The sequence below is a fragment of the Quercus suber genome, unplaced genomic scaffold, assembly GCF_002906115.3.
Source record: "Quercus suber isolate HL8 unplaced genomic scaffold, Cork oak 2.0 scaffold_964, whole genome shotgun sequence".
NCBI lineage: Eukaryota > Viridiplantae > Streptophyta > Magnoliopsida > Fagales > Fagaceae > Quercus > Quercus suber.
In genome coordinates, this window is record NW_027070384.1 from 42,175 (window position 1) to 64,261 (window position 22,087).

The following is a 22,087-nucleotide window of genomic DNA, read 5'->3' on the forward strand; positions in this document are numbered from 1 at the left end:
CTTTCATATGGATCCATTATGTTTTTTCTTTAAAAATCTATATCCGCAATATTATCACTACAAATTTTAGGTGATAAGTTTTTACTAGCTATTACTGGTGGGCAAAAAAGTATTTTTTATTAATAGGCTCAAATTAGAATCAGTGATAACTTATCATCTAATATTTGTTATGAAAAATAATGTAGACGTAGCATTATTCTTTTTTTTTTCCACCATTAACAATTGTATATTTCAAGATTGTGGCAATAGTTGTGGCATAAAAATTGTTTTCACAAACTTTCTCATTTTTAAAAAAGCAATGCCACTACATATATAATAATTTTCACAATAGTTGAGTTGACATATTTTTACTTGATTTTATATAGATTCATAACTAACATTACTTTTTTATTTACCATTAATATCTTGTCATCTCGACAGTTGTTAAATATTTTATGAAAGTGGTTGTGACTTTAAAGTTATTGTTTTTTAAAACAATAGATTAAATGATACCCAAAATTCAACATAAATGTTGACGTGTCATGTTGTGATTAGTGTATAACAAAATTGTTAGAGATAGATCCATATAAAGTAATGCTCTAGTCACAACTTGCCAACTTAAAAAATTCTAAAAAAAATTGCGAAATTTTTTGTCTAACATTGCTCTTGTTGTTGGAAAGTATGGCACATTCCATAAATTGAAAATGAAGCAATCAATTATATTGATATGAAATCCAAATTCAAAATATGCGTGTAATCTCTTGGGTTTTGGTTTTATGGACTTAGGTCATTTGGTGGCCACCATACGTTGATCTATTCCAATCTTCATTTTCCATATTTTCTTTATTTTTCTAACATTTTAAAATCTAACATTTTAATAAAATGACAAATATGGCCTTGGGACATTTATTTTTCTATTAATAACATATTATATATGCGGGTCTTTTTCATTGTTGGGGTTGTATACTTGATTTTAGTTTTACTTCGACTCTTTGGTGGGATTGTTAGGTTTTATGGACGAAGGGTCCAAGTCTTGAAGTTACTTTCCTTCTGTTAGTCTTCTTTATTAAGCTTGATTACTTTCCTTCGTGTTATGTTTAAGCACACGATAAGCTTGGACTATACAGCGTTTGTTAGTAATAGGCTAATAGCTAGGATATAGTATGAATACAACACACAAACACAGAGATTACATTTACTTGTTTCTACTTTCTAAGCAACATGCGGATGAATAGTAATAGAATAGTAATACACATTCATTGATAAAATATATTGACTTTATTATAAAGATTTTAGAAAGAGAGAGAGAGTGAGAGATTATCCTATTGTGTAAAGTTATTTCATATATCCAATATGCTATACTAGTATGCCATTATACCTCTCTTTCACACAAATTCAGGCCTTATGTGTCGATCTACACGTGTAACTCATCTTTTTTTATACAAAGGAAATGTATAAAACATCTAATATGTTAAATAATTTCATAAATTTCATGACAAATAGAATTTATTTTTATATATAAGAAAAGTGTAATACACAAATTAGAGCGTTAGCATTGGTGGTGCCAAAAATTTTAGTTTTTAACACTACAAAAAAAAAACTATTTTATTTATTTTACCACTTCACTTTACAAAACACTCAATATAAGTGATTTTATTTTAGCATTCAATATAATAAAATAATATAAATAACACAATAAAATAATATATCCATTACAATAAACAACAACCACAACCACAACCACAACCACCACCACCACCAAAATGAATCCCTAATCTAAAGCCAAACAAAACTCAAATCCAAAGAGAGAAGAGAGGGCGAGATGTGTCGACGATGGAGGCAGAGATGGGTTGGCTTGGAGCTTGGGGCTTGGGTCGGTGGTGAGTGAAGGAAGAAAGATGGGTCAGCGTTTGGGTAGGGAAGTTGGGCTGGCGAGGAGTGGAGGAAGAAAGAAAAAAAAAATGAAATAGAGAAGAAAAGGGCAGTGGCTCGGGTTGACAACGAGTGGAGGAAGAGTTGGATCGGAGTTGGGCAGGAGAGAAGGGTCGGTCAGCGACTGGGTAGGCGATATGGGTTGGCAAGGTGGAGGAAGAGAGAAAAATATCTAAAAGGAGAGGATGAGAGAAGTGAAGAGTGATGAGAAATGAGAGGAGGTGCAATGGAAAAATGAGAAAAGAAAAATAATAATAATCATTTAATAATTTGAGCAACGAGGGAGGAACTAAAAAAAATATTGTTGTTTGTTTAACATCTGATCTGAGTTACAGTACACATGCAAAGATGGTTATGCACTATAGCTTAACAGCAAAAAATTTTAACTTTTCCTCCACTAATGCAATCCACTTTTATTAAATTGATTATTAAATTTAGTATTTTAGCAATTTGCCTCCACCAATGCTAATACTCTTACACAAATAATTTCCTAAACTAATATTCCAAAACATTAGCATCAAAAAAACTAAAAAGTGTTGGTTCCTTTGCATTTAATAGACACAGCAAAGTCACATGAAGCAATAATGATATTGCATTCCCTTATCCACCTATACATCAATCTATTTATTGAAAATTCCGCGCCTCTTGCCTTCCCTAGTCTCTGCCAATGAATAAAAATTAGTTCAGACTTCACCAACGACGATAGAACGATGGGCCCTAAAAGTTAAATCGCCTGAAGATGGAAAAAGGGGAGGGAAAAAACGAAAAAGGAAACTTCTTATTTTTGCTGAATAAAGGAAACCCTTTTTTGATAATATGAACAAAGGAAACTTTATTGTACAATTTGTACTAGTACCTACATTTTCCAAAAAATAGAAAAGAAAAGAAAAGTGCACATACAACCATCAATAACTTTTAAACTTTTTTTCCCAAAAAAAAAACTTTTTAACATGGTTAAAGTGATCCAACAAGTTCGGATTTCAAAAATAATTTTAACTAAGTTGCGGTGAGTGAAAGCATGGGGGTTTATGGAATTTAAGATATACCAATTTTTTTCTTTAATGATTCTACAGTTGAAGAGGGGGAATTTCCACTTTAAATGTTTATTTTTGAAAATATAAAAATGTGTGAATCGGCAAAGCTACATAGTTCTTAACAGTCAAAACTAATTTAATTAATGAAAAAGGTTAACGGATGCTGTAATAGTATTTGTTTAAGAAATATTTTTATAAACTTTTTATGGGGAAAAAAACAACTAATTTTTCTGACAAATTTTAATATTTCTCATAAAAGTTGTATCAAAACTTTCATAAAATAATTTATTAACAAATGCACTAAGGGAATACATTAACCATACTTTAAGTAGATGGAAGTAAAGTAAAGATGCCTAACTTTTTTTTGAAGGAAAAGATTAACAGATATCTTAATGACATTAGTTTAGAAGCTATTTTATAAAACTTTTTATGGGAAAATAAAGAAGTAACTAATTTTTTAAACAATTTTTTATATTAATAAGTTCAAATTAGAACCAATAACAACTTGCTACCTATGATTTATTGTGAAAATATTATAAAAATAGTATAGACGTAGCACTCATCTTCATAAAATGGTCCATTAACAAATGTACTGAAGACATCCGTATCAAGACTTTTTTGAATAATTATAGAGACATCCGTTTCAAGTCCTTTTTTGAATAATTATTGGAGTAAGTGGGTTTTTGCATTGCAATAATCAAGGTTGTGGTATCCAATGATATTAGTACGTAGAAAATGATAATACTATAATCTATAATTGAATTAACGAGGATCCTCCCTTTGATAGCTCTAGGCTCAAGAATGAATAAAATAACACCCCCACGTACAATACCTTCTACAAGAGGCAAAGACACTCATACCCCATAAGTAAGCACTATTCTAATTATTCTTAATTATTATTTTGGTCTAAGTTGTAAGCACCACTCCTTTTATTTATTTATTTCAGCAACTATTCAACTATTAGGACTAGTTGTATTTCCTTATGTTATAATTTTGGTCACCAACCTTAGTTGTTTATGACCATGTAATGCAATAGTGTGGTACAACGAAGAAAAGGAACATCTAGCAACTCATTTAAAAAAAAAAAATTTAAAAAAATTAAAAAGTCCCATCGGTGCAAGGCAGCTTGTGCAGAGGATTTTAAGCAATTTTAGTTTGTTAACTTTGTTGTCTGGTTGGACTACATTGAGACCAATGTTGTAATATTCATGCTGACTTAATTTTTTTTTTAAAATTAAATAGTTAAAATCGTGGGTTAAGTTGATATTTTCTAAAATGTATAATAGGTTAAACTATAATTAAATATAGTTTAAATATAGGTTAAACTATAATTTTTTTTTAAAAATTAAATAGTTAAAATCGTGAGCAAGATACAATTGACAAACAGTTTACTAAAATGGAGATTGTTAAAAGGTGAATTCACATAATATCAACCACATGACATGAAATCAATAATATATAAAAGGTAATTCACATAATATCTAAGGTAAATTATATTTTTCTGGTCTAAGCTACAAGGTGATTCCCCTTAACTTTAAAATGTCTATATCACCGTTAATAATTACATGTTAAAAAGTCTCAAATTTAACATCAAGTTTCAACAATAACAGCTATACTTTAAAGTCAAATAACCCAATAATTTAGAGTGTAAAAATATCTTTTACTTGTAATATATATGAATCAACAACTTTAACTTAAAATCTATAACTACAAAAATACAAAAGGAGATAAATGGCCCCAATTAAAAAAAACATGGGTTGGGTTCAAAATTTCAGAACCATGTGCCCAAAAATAAACAGAAAATCAATGGGCTCCAATAATAAAACCATGTGCCCAAAAAAAAGAAAAATCAATGGGCTCCAATAACTGCGTATAAGGCCCATACTGATAGCGCAGAAGAAAAAAGAAAACAAAATATTGACAGCTGTGGGATTTGAACCCACGCCCTTTCGGACCAGAGCCTAAATCTGGCGCCTTAGACCACTCGGCCAAACTGTCGCCTTGTTGCTTATGTGCTTTTAATTAATTAATTTAAGGCAAAATACACAAACTTCACACAGAACTTTAGGAAGGAGGCCTAATCCATCTTCCAATGATTACTCCTAATCCCACTCTTTATCTTACTCAACACAAATAATAGTGTTGCAATAGATATAGTGGTTTTTCTCTGCACCCACCATCAACTGAATTTTGGGTACATGTACTTTTCATGGTCTGGAATTTAGACTAGAGGAATATAATCCTTAAGTTAGATTCCACTATGATTTTTAAAATACTAACCATTGACCACAACATTGTTCCCACCTTTTTTGCTCTTGTTCTAGATTTGTTAACAATTGTTTATATTCAATTCATTAAGAACAATTGTCAACAAATAACAAAACTTGATAATTATTGTTGGAATATTCACGTGTAAGTAGTGTGGTTGGTTAAGTAGTGAAGTCCCGCATTGAGTGATTAACATAATATAGTTGGACCAAATTCTATCAACAGTAGGAAATTTGCTGCAAGATTTCCTGGTAGCCCAGCAGATTGAATCGGTCATCCCACCACCCCCTACATTGCAACATTGGACCAAACCTGACTTACACTATCATAAAGTCAACTTCGATGTTGCAGTGTTCAGGGAGGCGCATTTGGCTGGTATTGGTGTCGTTGTTCGGGATTGGAGAGGTAAGTTTGTTGGTGCATAATCTTCCCCAATGTCGCTGACTCACTCGGTTGCTGAAATGGAAGCTCTAGCGTGCCGAAAACCTATTGAATTCGTTGCAGAAATTGGAGTTCAGAGAGTGATTTTTGAAGGGGACTCGGCTATGGTTATCAATGCTTTAAACCAAAACAATGCTGGTCTTTCATCTTACGATGTCGTCATAGAAGATATCCGTAGTCAAGCTTTAGTGTTTGAGTCATGTGTATTTGCCCATACTGATCGAGTTTGTGATTGTGTGGCTGATGCTATTGCAAAAAAAGCAAAAGCTTTTAGGAGTGCTCAAGTTTGATTTAACTATCCACCTGATGACATAGAGTCTTGCTTATGTTTGATGTTTACTGAACTGTTGTTTTTATTCTATTCAATAATAGCCCAGTCTTATAGGTTGGTTTCTCAAAAAAAAAAAAAAAAAAACTCATACATATATATATATATATTTTTTTTTTTGGAGAAAACTCATACATATTAGACTTAGGCCTTTTAGGTTAAGTGTATCCCTATATGTTATATTAACTACTTAATTGAAGTCTCCCCAAGGTGTTTTGCTCCCCCAACAATTACATTATGTTTAACTTTGAAATGATGCATTAACTTCTTATTCATCCCGTTGGAAATGAGGCCTATAAACCTTCTCCATTGTCCCCTCTTCTACAATACATGAAAGATCAGTGTTTTCTTATGCTCCAGCCAGTATTGTCCCAGGCTCTAGTAGCCATGTTGTTAAGTCTTTCTAGCAGATGCACAGGGCATTTGTAGTGCTGGGAGAGAATAGGTCCCAATTCTTTGTTTCATATTAAGATGATCTTTGGAGACAATTGAGAAGGAAAGTATAGATAGAAGTACTATTATACCATTGAAAGGAACTGCATTAAGTTCCAAAATATTGAACACTAAAAAAAAAAAGGCTTTAAAATGTTCATAATAAAAATTGAACGTTACAAGCCTAGACAAATATATGGTACATTCTTGCATCATAGGTAGTTATAGAGGAGGATCTAAGCTTTTATAGAAGCAGATCTATGGCGAGCAATACATTTTGGGAAGCATAGCAAAAAAGTGTGATCAGAGGGAGGTTTGAAGGATGAGAAAAATTCTGGATCCCGCTCAATTGACTCAGCGTAACTCTCCAACAATGAAACTATCTCGTCAAAATGCGGCCGTTTATCTGGATTGCTGGACCAGCATTTGTTGATGAGATGACTAAGTGCCATAGGACATGCAGGTGGCAATGGCGGCCTTGCATTCTGCAAAACACCAAGTAGATTCAACACATAAGAAACTAAAGAAGTTTGCATGCTTGAAAGATACCTCTTCTTGATGAATTGAATTCAAGTTTCAAACTATCCAATGCATAAATACTTCCCCGAAACTTCAGGACGTAAAAATGAAACCACAGAGACTCAAGGACAAAAAAGAAAAAGAAAAAAGAACTTAGGCATTAATACAGTTATGATCAACTAAAAAAAGTGTTCAACTTCCATGATATGCTAAATCTGTAGCTCAACTACAAACTTTTTAAATGCAAAGCCAGAAAAGAGGCAAAGGTTTTAAGATATATGTAGTTGGTAATTACCTCCAGGCAAACACGGAGAATATGACCCCAAAAAATTACTCAGGAGAGTATGGCCAGCAAAAGGAAAACATCCTCATTAAAATGAAAACTATAAATTTTCTAGCAGAGATGCCTTTGGACCACAAGGCAAGTGGTCCAGACTTCAGTACAAGGAGCACTTACTGATCTATAAAACTCTGAAGCTTTCTGATATCTAACCATATAACCGGTTTTTATGACTTACAAATGTGGATTTTTCTACCTTTTATCACTTGTTGGAGTCATAATCTGCATTTGCTCCATAGACACTTGTAAAGTTGTAATCGGTGCAAGAGGGAACTAGCAAAGCTAAAACAGATATGTAAGATGTTACCATGTCTTTGTTTTGATTTAGGAAGATGATAAGGACATGCTTATAATTTCTACAATTGCAAGTTATTATCAGATAAACATTAAATTCAATTATCTATGCCATCTGCCAGATACGTGTGTGGGCATGTGTATGTGTGACAGAGGGAGGTATCCATTGAATTTGTAATAAGAAGAAAGGAATTGCCTTCAGACCTTCACAGTTAAAAGTGCAAGGATCATACTTATGCCTCTAGAATGTGGATAACATTATATCATATTATATTATTCTTACTACAACTTGGAGATGTCATGTCCGGCATGGATAAGAATGACTCAAACAGACAGTCCCACATGACTAGACAAAACTCAAGGGCAAGCATATGACAACCCATCATGCATGTGTTTGTGGATGCATATTCAAGACAAAACCTTTGAAGGCTGTAATCAATCATAATGATCCAATCAGATTTCTATAATTGTTTGATATCCTGTGTGTTTATATAAAACTTCACGAATATTATCTCTTCATTTAATATTTGGATTGTAATAACAAGAATTGCAATAACTGAAATGAAAACTAGATGTCTAAAAGTATGTGAGCATATAGCAAGAATAGCAGAAAATTGTTGTACTTGAGCTATCCAACTTAGAGTGGGTTTGGATAGCAACGCGTTTGCGTTGCTATCCACGTTTGCGTTTCCTTGGGTGGGTCCCGTGCATTGTTCACAAGACCCACAAGTCTTTTAGCAAATATAACTTCTAACCTGGGTCCTACGGCACTATTCACACATTTAAAAATTATTTTGCTATAGTGTTTTCAGTTTTCAGCAATAAGCGGTATTCAAACAGACCCTTAATTAACTTGCAACACACCTTCTTAACTAAGTGTCTTAAGTTTGTATAATTTGTTAGAATATTCATGTGTGAGTGATGAGGTTAGTTAAGAGTGGTTCCCTCTTGCCGATGCATTGAGGAAACTCGAAAAATCTGGCAGCAAAGTTTCCCATTCATTGCTTTCATGCTTTTGTGTAAGTGTATTAAAACTCAACAGTGCATAGGACATTGGTTGCTTTAGTTAGTAGCCCTATCTTGTGATATTATCTTCTTCTCAGCTCAGCATCCCAAATCTATATATGTATAAATGTAAGCAACTTCAATATGAATACAATTGAATTTCATATTATCAATTATCAGCCAATGAGCCAAAACCACTCTAGGAATGGTTAAATGAAAAGTAAATAAAGAAGAATGACACAAGTAATAAAAAAAATTTTAGTAGAGCACTTCTAATGAAATAAATGGTATATGGAAAATACAAAGATGCATGACCCATTTCAGAACGAATGAAATGCATGCTTACCACACACACACACACACAGAGGGGGAGAGAGAGAGAGAGGAGCTATCGAAGAAACTAGAACTCTCAATAACTCTTTGGTTCTAATACCTGACAACAACTTCTGACTTATTTTCATAGGTGTAATTGATCACACAACTGGCCATAAACACGTCTCCAAACCAGTATCTTGCTCAAATTATATTGTCCTCTTCCATTATTCCAAAAAAAATCAATCAAAGAAGATAAGAAAATAAATGATCAGTCTTCCCTCTCAAACACTTTCGTTGTGCCCATATTTCACTCATTCATAACTATAAAATATTACATTCCATAAAATTTTAATCCTCTTCATCATAAAAATCATTTCTAACACACAGTTCCCTCATTTGTTTTATCAACTAGAACAATATTGTCAACTGTTGACAATGTGGGGTCTCAAGAATATGCCAAGTCTATCTATTCATGAAAGATTTACTAGCCTTTCGAATAGCAGACGATTTTGGAAAAATAAAAACGTATTTCTACCAAATTTTCCAAAATGACAAGTGCATAATGATTTCAGTAAAAAACATATATCATTTCTCTGTATGTGATTTAATCCTGATCTGCAGCACAGGCTGGGTGATATAATCAATGGTATCATTATTCCTGTCTTTTTTTTTTTTTTTTTTAAATAATCTTTTGATGCATATGTGAGATACAGCCTTCACATATAGTTTCATGAAATTTTCACAACCTAGGTTCCAATCACGGATATGGATGTTTAAATTCCTTTCATTTATCTCAGGCCTCACTGGTATATATATGATAATAAAGAAATGAATTCCATGTACATACCTTCTGGGAGACTGCAAACGCAGCCTGTTCTGGAGTCATGTTGTCAAATGGTATCAATGCAGTTAAAAGCTCCCACAGAACAATGCCAAAACTGTAAACATCAACTTTCTTTGTATGGTGCTTTTCTTTGATCATTTCAGGAGCCATCCAACGGTACGTGCCTGTGAAACCCTTTGTACTACCACACTGAGACTCTAAGCATGAAATACCAAAATCTGCTACCTTCACACACATATCTTCCCCTAGCAATAGATTTTCTGATTTCAGATCCCTGTGAAGTATCCCTTCAGAATGAAGATATTGCATCCCGCGGGCAATGTCAAGGGCTAATTTCAGAACTAGGTTGAGTGGAACAGAATGTGGTTCCTGATGATGGAGGTACTTCCTCAATGAACCCCCAGCCAAATACTCGGTGATGATACAGAACACAGGAGCTTTCTTACAAGCTGCAAAAAACTGCATTAAGAAAGCAGAAAAGATATAAATGGTCAGAAAGAGTGATAAAATCCTACCAAGATTCTGCTGTTTAAAAATTCATGACCAACTAGTTGCTTGTCTCCAACAACAGAATCCAATAATGTAAAGTGTATTGGTTGATTATACCATTGGGATGAAGCTACAAATAGCTTCACCACCTAAATGAACTGCACCCAAAATCCAATAAGACATGCCTGATCTACTATAGTCTTTCATTAGATAATGAATAACACTCTCACAAGTAATTAGTATTCAAATCCCTATCCGGACTGCAGTATTGAAACATTTCACTGCACACATAGTTGACTTAATTAAAGATTCTTGATTACTGCAAAGGTTCCACCTTGTTTGCCTTACTCTTAGTTACTGATTCAGAGAAAAGTATGGAAGGATGCTGAAACTTGCTGTTATGAGCTCGGGTTAAATCTCCTTCCTTACTGGCATAAATTTGAAGTGATTTAAGTAAATACTGATTTTAGCTCAACATCCTGCTGCTAAGAAAACAACAGCCAAAATATAAATGATAGAGCGTATAAGGAAAGGAACAATAATAAGCAAGTGGGTATAGGATTAAAGTTTGCCTTTTTCTTGCACAAAAACCTCATTCTTGACACCATATAAGAAAAGTTGGGATATGAAATCCAGCAAGAAGTGCATATCGGTGTTGTTGAATATAAAATTTAAAAAAAAAAAAAAAAAAGTTTTACAAGGTAACATTATCAATGGGACCATGACAATATAACACTACAAATTAGATACTATAGCACTAAATCTCGGGTTCATACAATAATATTCCATTCAAAAGCCAAACATAGTAGCAGCAATGTAAAAAGTTCATATCACAAATTACATTGGTGCAGGACCACAACCTGAATTATTCCATAGAACTTAGAATACAGGCAAGTATGAAAAACAATTTATTCAAAAAAAAAACTTACGGTAATGATATTCGGATGCCTCAACCGAAAAAGCAAAGCAACTTCTGAAATAAACTGATTCTCAAGCATAGAAGCCAAGTTCTCATCCTCCTCAGGCTGGCTTATTAGCTTAATAGCCACATCCCTTTGCTTATATATCCCTCTATAGATCCTACTATGCCTTCCTGATGCAAATTTGTTCCCAATGAATAACTGTGACATATCTGCGCTCCACTCCTCCTCTCCCTCACCCTTTATCTCTGCCCCTGAAGACACCAAGTACTTGGACCATGAAACTGCTCGCTCGTACTCTCCAAGAGAGAGCCTCCTCTCGGATTTCCCATTGTTTGCAATCTGCTTAAACCAGTAGAAATTCTTCATGGGTCTGAGCCAAAACTCATCAAAATCATCAAATCTGCACACCCTTTGGCCTCTTGAACCCAATGTAGATTCCAAAAACAAGCAAATCTCTTCTAAACACTTGATTTGAAAGAGACCCAGATGGGAAAATTTTGAACTTGATGACTTTAAACAGTCCCTACTCCCGCTACATTCCGAAATTTCCTACTGAAAAAGTGAATTCAAGCTAGCACATCCCCTATGAAACCCAGAACTCGAAATTTTCAAACATTAAAAGCGCACGAAGATCAAAGCAAACAAAAAAAAAAAAAAAGCTCCCTTTTTTGTAAATTAAAGCAAAGAAACTTGGAGTAAAATACGGATGGAGTACTTAACTTTCATTTTCTCAGTACAAACAATTTGTTTCTAAAGGGAAGGGTGACACTTTGTTCAAATCTGGAATCTAAAGCAGACTAAGAAAGAAACAGAATGGATAAACAAAGCTGGAAAAAACATAGTTTCTGATCTTCACAAGCCAAAGCTATAAATGACATAATAATCACAGTCAGACATAGACACAGAGGTTAAAAGCTTGTGAGGACTTAAAGCTAAGATTAAGATTAAGGAAAACAGAGAAGAGAAAGAGAGTTGGTTGGTATGTTGTCGAAGGTGTTTTCTGGTAAGCAGTGAAAGCAGCAAATGCAAAAGAGCTGGCGGTTTTGCTCTCTTTTCATTCTTATTTAGACAGAGACAGACTCTCTCTATAAACACTAACAAAAAAACTCACAAGCTCTGCTCTATAAATTAACATTCATAACGTGCGAAGAACCACTTCTGAGGAGACAAACCGGGTCTTCTTCGATAATGACCGCTACCTTTTTCTTTCCCCTTTTGCCCTTTTTTTTTAATAAATTATTATATTAGAGTAGCGTATTATCTTTTTTTTTTTTTTTTTTTTATTTTTTTTTACATGATAGAATTTTTAGTCTTATATTATATATATATATATATGCAAAACTTTCACTTGAAAACTTAAACCTCGGTCATTTCTTCTTACACTCCACAATCATTTATACTTGTGAAGTGACCATCGCACAAAGAGTGTGCAGTGGCATTAGAGCATTATCTTTAATTTAGAACACTAAAATCAGTCCATATATAATAGTTCAGAGTGTAAATTTTGAGCATTTATCCATCAAATTTGTGTAAATTTAGATTTTTACTACAGATGATTTCTATTCACATGGAATTCTATTTTTTGATACTGCTTTACTCAAATACACAAAAAGAGGGAGATGATTTGAAAGAGTAATAAAAATTTGATAAAGAAATAATATTTTAATAAACTGTTGTGTAAAATAAATAATCTGATGTCGATGTTTTTGAAAATTTATTGTGTAAAATAAATAAATAAATAAATGATTCGTGTGCTAAAATAGACCAAAAAAAAATTGACATGAATTGATACGAATGCTCTAAATAATTACATATCTTGATATTATGATAAATTAATATTTGTTTCAAAAACCTTTTTTTTTTAAGAGAGTTTCAGTCTATGGCGTCTGTTCCTAGTTTTAGCTATTTATCATCAAATTAAGACACTAATCAATTTTTTATGTAAGTAGGGATTGTACCCTTGATTAAATCTCTTATTCAACCATTAAATACTTTACCAGTTGAGCTAACTGAAACTCACTTTTCAAAAACTTAAATGGTTACAAAATTATGAATTTTTTCGTTTCACCATTATTCTTACTCTCCCAACTAAAGTGGTGTTATAAGGAGAGGCTTAATGAACTAAATATTGGAATTGATTAAATCTCTTATTCAATCATTAGATACTTTACCAGTTGAACTAACTGAAACTTACTTTTCAAAAACTTAAATGGTTACAAAATTATGAATTTTTTCGTTTCACCATTATTCTTACTCTCCCAACTAAAGTGGTGTTATAAGGAGAGGCTTAATAAACTAAATATTGGAATGCAAGCTGTGAAAGAAGCCACTATGAATAATGTCCTTGTTTTAATAATAAGTCATAACAATAATACGGTTGATGCTTTGATGTTGATGAGAATTAGGTTTGAATTAAATTTAGTTAGGTTTTATTATACTTTTAGAGTTAGGGTCTTGTTACAATGGTAAATTCCTTTTATAAAAAAAGCCATAAGTTATACGTTTGAGTTCATGAATTGGTAGCTTATCCAAAAAAAAAAGTGTTCATGAATTAGTCACTCCAAATAAAAATTCACTATAAAACTATTTATCAATCACCTATACTACATCCCACAAAATTGAGAGATGAATACAATCTTTTCAAGTTTTATTAAACTTTTTTGCCCATAATTATTTGTGGTATGCATTGGATAAGATTAAGAAGACTGTAATAGCTTTTTGGGGGTACAGTCACTTTGGATTTCACACTTCCCTTCAGAGATACTTCAACGTACATTACAATCATATTAATGCTTTTGCTCATATTCTCAATATTGTGCATAACACGCATGGTTAATTATATCGCTAGTTACTAGTTAGCTTTCACTTCCAACAACCATACTTTATCTACACTATGAAAGCTGCCATCTAGCTAGAATTACAGAGCCCGCATACAGAAGTCTTAAAAAGACAATAAATTTCTTCCAAAAAAAAAAAAGACAATAAGTTTTACAACTTCTATTAATCATAAATTGTGATTAGACACCATTGTTAGTGCATGACAAGTACGGCCAAAATGGCCAAATATTCTTGTCGGCTAAAATATTTGACGATCTGTCACTCTTTTTAAAATTTATACAAATGTATCACTTTTGAATTTGAGTTTGAGAAATTTGAGTTTGTCGTGTAACTCAAATTCTATGAAAAATAACTACTAAAAAAAAAGATAATAAATTTCACAACTTCTATTAGTCATAAATTGTGATTAGACACCGTTGTTAATGCATGACAAGTATGGCCAAAATGGCCAAATAGTCCTGTCGGCTAAAATATTTGACGATCTGTCACTCTTTTTAAAATTTATATAAATGTATCACTTTTGAATTTGAGTTTGAGAAATTTGAGTTTACCGTGTAACACAAATTCTATGAAAAATAACTTTTTAAATTTATCGTGCTATTTTTTATGGAATTCAAGTTCCAGAAACTCAAGTTATACGGCAAACTTGGTGGCTATTTTTCATGGAATTCGAGTTATTGGAACTCAAGTTACACGGCAAACTCGAGTTTCAAAAAAGTGGTAAATTCCTAATTATTTCACAAATAGTAGTAGATTGTCAAATATTTCAACAAAAAATGATATTTTACCATTTTAACCTGACAAGTACAACATACACTTTTTCGTGTTTGTCAAGAACTTAGTAACTCAACCGAACCTCCTAATATTTTTATCAACAACGAAATTCAAGTTTTAAATCATTTCTCTCCCATTATAGCTACCAAGTTTACCAACAAAAAGAAATTACAATATACAGCCTCATAAAATGTGTGAAACCACACAAAGTTTTCATAATAGAATAAATCTAAGGACACACCTAACTACTTGCATATTCAGTTCCACAATTTATTGACTAATAGAAGTGTGAACGTTGAACACTTTCTTATCACTGCCAATTATACGGTCCTACCACTTTTTGACAATCGTTAGAGGGGTAGTTGAATCCAACAAGAGAGAAAAAGCTGGGGAAGTAAAGTTAAAAACTTTAAAAAGCAGCCATGTACATTTGAAGCGTTACAACAGAAAACAGAAGTGAAGAAGAGAAAAAGAGAGCTAGCGAGGTTGTTGGGCATTGTTGTTATTTGCTGGTAACCGTGGTGTTTGAGAAGAAAAAAAAAAAAACACGTGGGTTCCACGTTGCTGTAGTAGGGGTATCCGTGAGTGTGTCGGACAAGCCGTATGGTCCTCTTCCGTATACGGTCACTTTGATATCTCTCTCTCTCTCTCTCTCTCTCTTCTTATTACTATTTCCGATGACCTTCTTTTATTTTCCTCTCTGTACTCATATTAAAACTGTACCAATAATCACGCACACGCACTTAAAAAGCAGTGAAACTTGTGGGACTACACACCGATGTCGATGCCCACCCACGGGAAAGGTGCGTGTGTCCACACTCCAGCCACATGCCTTCTCTGGGACTGGTTGTCGAGAAGGAACGGGTTGTGCACCGAGTTGATGAGAAACAAAAATAATGCGAGGAACATGCCCCTTCTCACAATTTTGTTTATAGGATTTTATTAACGCGTGCACATAATACTATATTATTTTTGAAAAAAAATTTATTGAGATTTAAAAAAGTTTTGGCAAATTTTTCAATTTTTGATAAATTTTTTTTTTTCAAAAATGGATGTATTACTAGACCCTTGTTTATATACCGATTACGAGTAATACTATCAATTGGACTTCATCATCTTAAATTGCACGTGGTGGACTCATGACACAAACTCTATGTGTTTTTAATATCACTCTTATATATTAACCTATAATTAGTGTGTAAGTTTACATGAAAATGTTGAAATTCAATCATGAGTTGACACATAAGTAAAATGTAAAATTAGGTGTGGGATTTGAAGTTACAAAAAATGAGTGGAGGGATTTGAAGTTTGAATCCTCTAAAATGCCAAGAGATACCAATTCAATTACAAGGTACTTCGCAAACCTAGATTGAATTATATAATTGTGTTAGGGTCCAATTAACAATTATTGTAGTGCATTGGTTAAGGTTGAGTATTTTATTGCAATTGATCATTTTTTTTTTTTTGGAAGATGTTATTTTCCGATACGGTAGAACCTACTTTTTTTTTTTCTTTCTAAATGGACGGTAGAACCTACTTGATTCCTCTTTAATGAGTGCAATATTGTTTTGGAACGTTGCACTTGTTTGATTCTTTTTAACGAGTGCAATATTATTTTAGAGCATTGATTATAGTATAAAGTTGTTTCTAGTTTTTCTTTTTTAAGGTATGATTATATTTTTATTCATTTTAGCAAATAAGCCAAAATCAAAGGCACAAAAAAAAATTTAATTCTTAGCATATTAGATTTAGAAAAGTGCTAATTAACATTGAATTCATAGCAACAAAGGTCAATGTACAAAGCAAAAGCAATTATAATTAAGAAATCATTTATTATGGATTTAACAATCTCCAAAATTAATATTATATACATTTTTTTCCTAAATAAATTCTATAGACACTTATATACATCAAGAAAAAAAGAAAAAGGAAAAAAAAAAAAGCATCTCCATAGATGAAAGTGGTTTGATTCCCAGTACTATATTATCTGTTTCAAGGATTTAATATTCCATTAAATGGTGGTCCAAGAATCATGATTTAAAGTTAAACCCTTTTTAATTATGTTATTAGCAGCCAACCTGGATTCTTAAAACAATGGATAATGGATGTGACAAAACTAGAGAGTGTCCCATGAAATCCCATGGGAGAACTGATCGAGACGGTACAGCATTTTGGCTTTTCTTAATGTCGTCCGTACATTCATTCATTCAGTCTTAAGTCACGCTTAAGTTAAAGTTTAATTAAACTAGTGTTATCTAAAGTACACTTTAAAGGAGCTTTAACCTTATAAGAAACTCAACAGTCGACTTGATATGCTATGCAGGGGCCAACTTAACTTTCATTTGTATATTTTAGAAAGATATTCACATTCGAAGAAAAATACATATCGAATCTTGGATGAAGAATAGGATTGAAACGTTACCTTAATATATTATAAATAAATATGTGATATACTTATATTTTAAACTCTAGAATTTAGGGTCCAGGGTCCATCTTATCAAAAAAAAAAAAAAGAATTTAGGGTCCATGATTAAGTGTTCAACTGGATATTCCACAATTTTCAGTAGCTTATTTGTATCGTGTTAATTAAAAGATATAATTTTTGATAATGTTTATGTTAAATGTGTGTAAAAAAAAAAAATACTAGTTTATTTCCAAAAAAAATCTAAATGTTAAATTATTTGCAAAAAAAAAAAAAAAGGTTGTCACAAAATGCAAAAAACAAATTACCTTTTTTCTTAAAAGTTTAATTTGTTACATACCTAAACTGAAAGTTTAAAAATGTATTTTTTTTTTTTTTTTTAAGGTAAGAGCAAGAGACAACCACATAGATTGGATTGGTCAAGAACTTTGTGGTTAAGTATCCGTTTGTAAATAGTTTATCTAATTTTTTGCTGATAATTGTTTACTAAAAGTATGCTAAAGTATACTTGTATCTTTAAAATTTTTAAAAAAACTAAAAAAAATGAAAAAAAATGAAGTTTTAAAAAGCTGTACACAAAAAATAAAAGCTAAAAGCTGAAACAAATGCTAAACTAGCCCTAAGTAATATTACTTATGTGAGTTTGAATATTCTCCTTCTTATTAATTGGATTTGGAGGGTATGGTAGCTGTAAAAATGGAAAAATTTAGTATTGGTTACTTATAGTATATATCTCGATGATTAAGAGATTGATTAGTGATATTAGTTAGGTGATCTGCTGGAGTTATTGATCACTAAAATTAAAAAAGTTGAATGCAAAAAATACATGGCCATGGAGCCTACACATAAACTTCAACCAATGATATTCAAGAATCTTAGGTGACAACTCCTTATCATGGGTCCGACTCCAAGCTATCATTGACTAATTTTGTAAAATAAAAAATAAAATCACGACAAAATTCATTAAAAAAAAAAAAAAAAAAAGGTTCACGACAAACTGTAGTTGTTGAAGATTTGTCACAGTTGTGTGTGAATTGAATCAGGATGCAACAGTAATTTTATTTTTCTGATTTTATAATAAGGTTGTATAAGTTGAGAGGTTTTTAAGTAATAGCCTAAACTCTAAAAGGTTGACTAAGTGGTTTGATTTTATTTCTTAAAATTTCATGATATTCATATATTAACCTCTTGTGCATAGGACGGGGATTGCATGCATGGAAAAAATAGTTGAGGAAGTTTAGATTAGGGGTGACAATTTGTGTTCACGTATCAAGTTTTTGTCGTATCAACTCATGAATATTTGACTATATAGGTCAACAATAACCCAAAATATTTATTAAACGGGTAAAAATTTCTCAACTCTAACACGACCCATTTAATAAATGGATCAATCTTGTCAACCTGTTTATCAGATTTTATCAAAATGAAAAAAAAAATTATGAAAAAACAAACAAATAAATAGTTTTAATATAAAATCTAGAACTAACGAGTAGCTGCATCACAAATAATCATTCAAAATTAAAACATATCTCAATATTACAAATAATTAATCACAATATTTCAAAGAAAATAAATCACAACAAATAATAAGCTTATATATTTAGAATTTGAAAGATATATTGGTAAAATGTCATTTAATTAAACGAGTCAAACAGGTTCCATGGGTTGAACACTGTATGTGCAAATTAGATTTGAGCTTATATAGAGGAATAAATTAAAATAAGTTATCTAACAATACATCTACATGAAAAAGCTTCTAAGCGACAAAGATTCTAACTTTGACATGACACATTTTAGAGAAGAAGAAAGTGATAGTAAGAACGTAAAAAAAAACACAAGATATACGTGAAAAACTCTAGGAAAGGGATGAAAAACCACAGTTTGAGGAAAAGAGGTCACTCTTGTACAATAAGGGTGTTCTTCCTTAAAGGGAGACTTTATTTTCTACATTCCTATCTTATCAACTTTCTACTCTCTTCTCCAAATATCTACTTGGGTTCTTACCCTAAAATACAGCTACATGTTCCTCTTATAATTTGAGGAATATGGCAGAGTACAAAGATGTGTGTTAAGTCATCATTTCCTTATCTTGGACCTTTTCACAGTTGTGCTATTATCTACTGACTAAAGGATAGAGATTGTGCCAACGTGGCACTGGGGCCTATGGGTAGGTGTCTTTGTCACTGCTTGGAAACAACCCTTAGACATTGAGAAAGACATTAGGAGTATTGTGGCTGATACATGTGTCTCTGAAGTAGTTCAACATGCATTTAACCAATAAGGGGTGTCCTCATAGCTGATAACCTTAGAAAATCATTATCTCTTTTTGTGAGTTCTTGAATACCATATCAGGTACATATCTTATTTCCTTCCCAAAACAGTCATGTCTTTAGCATGAACCAAGAATATCTTTTAGCCAACGCTTCTTCTTCCTTTGCTCAGAGTTATTCCATGTGTAGGGTCCAAATTCAACCACACATATGCATTCTTCCATGTCTTAGTGTGTAATGTACAAACATTAACCCAATCCTTTTATTAAACCGGTCACTCGTATCAACCTGAATATGATACGAACTCATTAAATCTTAACTCATAACTTGCTAATTTTATGTCATGTTATATAAAGTCCATAAGTCGTATCCAACTCTACCACCCTTAATTTAGATACCATACTTGTAAAAAAAGAAAAAAAGTGACAGCGCAAAATGAAAAGATATAGCTTGGGGGCCATGCACATGCAACGATACGTAATCTTGGATAAAATGCCACGTGTCTTTTTTATATAAGGTGAGCCGAAAGGTTCAATAATTTAGCCCAAACTTTTGGTACAGAGATATATCACCTAGCCGTACTTAATGATGGTTGGTGAATACGCTTGAACAAAACAAAAATTAAGAATTCACAATAATTTTATCAAACTACTTACCAATTTACTTATATATCTCTTCACCACTTGAGCTACCCACAATTTGTAATTTAATTTTTTAAAATAGTAGATATCAGTGGCCAGTAGTTCTATATTTTTGTGGGTATTTCATGTTTTTGTTTACGAGGAGAACTTGGTTCAAATCTTTCGCTATTGTTGTAATTATCAAATGATTAAAGAAAAAAAAAGGTAATATAATGATAGATTCAAGTAAAAGTAACGTTACTAAATTGCTCGTGTCACAATATTGGTCATGTAGTAGTGAAAAATATTGTATTGTAACATTATATGGAAACCAAATAATATTCTTTAGATGTAAAGGCAGTGAGTATTATATATCTTCTCTTTGAAGTGTTATGAACCTAACTGTTTGGTATGGTTAATGGTGTATATTACTTGCAAATATGGTTTTCTATAAATCAAGGGGCTCGAAAATGTGTTTGGTAGCATGGTATCTTGGGAAATAAGTGAATAACCGAGAGTGAGGGGAAAAGATTAAAAATTGATGGTTGTTGGTTAGAGAAAAAGATGGGTCTGATTGAGAATATTTGTCATGTAGTTCACATTTGTACATTTCATGAACATGGTTGCTGAAGGAAACCACGTGAACCTATATGTGAGTTTTCATATGAAAGGAAAAAAAAAATTGAAGGGTCTTTGTCAAAAGTATTTGATCAGTAGTATATCTTGCCACCATCAAAACAAGAAATCAAGCAAGTCTACTTTGCCGATCTTTGTTGATCATTGCACTTTCTGTTTTTTGATAGGAATCAATCATTGCACATTTGAGCAGACTTCAAATACCTATTATTTGAAAAATCTTACTGGCATATAGCTTATACCATGCTCATATTATTGCAATTTTAACTTGAGGCTGAGTCTTGACATTAAAATATATTTTTCTAATTTGTATATTGACTGCAAAAAAATTGTGATTTTAAAAGATTTTGAATGTTTACTATATCAGAAATATATGATAAGTATAAAGCTGGGAACTTGGGACTTATATTTATAAGGTATCTACTCACCTCCTTCTCTTTACTTAATAAAAAGGAAAAAAAAAAAAAAAACCTTTGAAAAAGGGTCTCAGGAGCTTGGCCCAATGTTACTTAGGAGAGAGTTGGATATTATTTATCTATAAATAAAATGGTGGTGTTAGGAGTATTTGCAATGTGCTCCATAAACTATATAGTTTTGCAATTAACATACTAATTCACTGTTAATTTATCCATATATGCCTAAAGACTATAGTTTAGGATGGATAATTATAATTAACCCACATATTAGGGTCTTGGGTTGAGAATGTTGAGTTTGTGGTTTCAAGGTTGAAAAATTGTCATCTATATCACTGGTAGCAGATTTATTATGGATGTAAGGAATTGGTTTGAAAGCTTGAAATGGCTAAAATTTAGCGTTTTGGAGCATTTACGAAGTAAAAACAGTGGGTTTATTTAAGAGAGACATAAACTTAAGAAGCTACATATAATTTGAAATATTTGACATTTTATGGTGTAGTATGAATATAATCATAGTAAAAATATGTCATAGGAAAAAACTTTAATAAGGAGAAGTCAAGATCGAATTCTCATCCAATGAAGAATATTAATGATGTGAAGTGCTAAAACTATAATTAGTTGGTACATATGTGGTATTAATGTATGAAGTCAGCTAATTTAGAAAAATATAAGAAAAATTGTGACTATGAAATTTCCAATGACACCACAATTATTGTAGCATATAGGAGGAATGATGATATGATATTCTAATGGTTTCCAAAGGTATGATTTGATTTTAAAAATCATGGGTTTTGGATTTTGTCTGGTCATTTCACATGTGTTTGAAACCAATATTTGGTTGATATATACAAGGCTTGTGACTAAAGTTTGTAATATTAACTAACATATAATGTAAAGTTGTAAGATTATGAAAGGTAAAAATTAAAATTTTTGATGGGTTAAGATTTGAGACATGTTTTTGAAGTTGG

The 22,087-nt window shown here is 32.0% G+C and overlaps 1 protein-coding gene and 1 non-coding gene across 2 annotated transcripts; both read right to left on the reverse strand.

The window, feature by feature from the left end:
- Positions 1–4,863: 4,863 nt before the first annotated feature.
- TRNAL-UAG (transfer RNA leucine (anticodon UAG)) lies at positions 4,864–4,943 on the reverse strand. The gene has a single exon. It is a non-coding gene; the product is annotated as a tRNA-Leu (tRNA).
- A 1,540-nt stretch (positions 4,944–6,483) lies between these two features.
- On the reverse strand, positions 6,484–12,269 carry LOC112040927 (serine/threonine/tyrosine-protein kinase HT1). The gene is made up of 3 exons (XM_024073854.2): positions 11,150–12,269; positions 9,735–10,190; positions 6,484–6,899 (listed from the first exon to the last, which is right to left on the reverse strand). Exons 1-3 carry the CDS (start codon positions 11,507–11,509, stop codon positions 6,651–6,653), a joined length of 1,065 nt encoding a protein of 354 aa, XP_023929622.1. The 5' UTR covers positions 11,510–12,269; the 3' UTR covers positions 6,484–6,650.
- Between the last annotated feature and the right edge of the window lie 9,818 nt (positions 12,270–22,087).

Excerpts from the sequence above, each read along its gene's own strand:
- LOC112040927 (XM_024073854.2), bottom strand. The coding sequence starts at position 11,509 with ATGAAGAATTTCTACTGGTTTAAGCAGATTGCAAACAATGGGAAATCC. Across the intron at positions 10,191-11,149 it reads GGCATCCGAATATCATTACC|TTTTTTGCAGCTTGTAAGAA; the intron begins GTAAGTTTTTTT and ends TTCTTAATGCAG. Across the intron at positions 6,900-9,734 it reads CGTTTGCAGTCTCCCAGAAG|AATGCAAGGCCGCCATTGCC; the intron begins GTATGTACATGG and ends GGTGTTTTGCAG.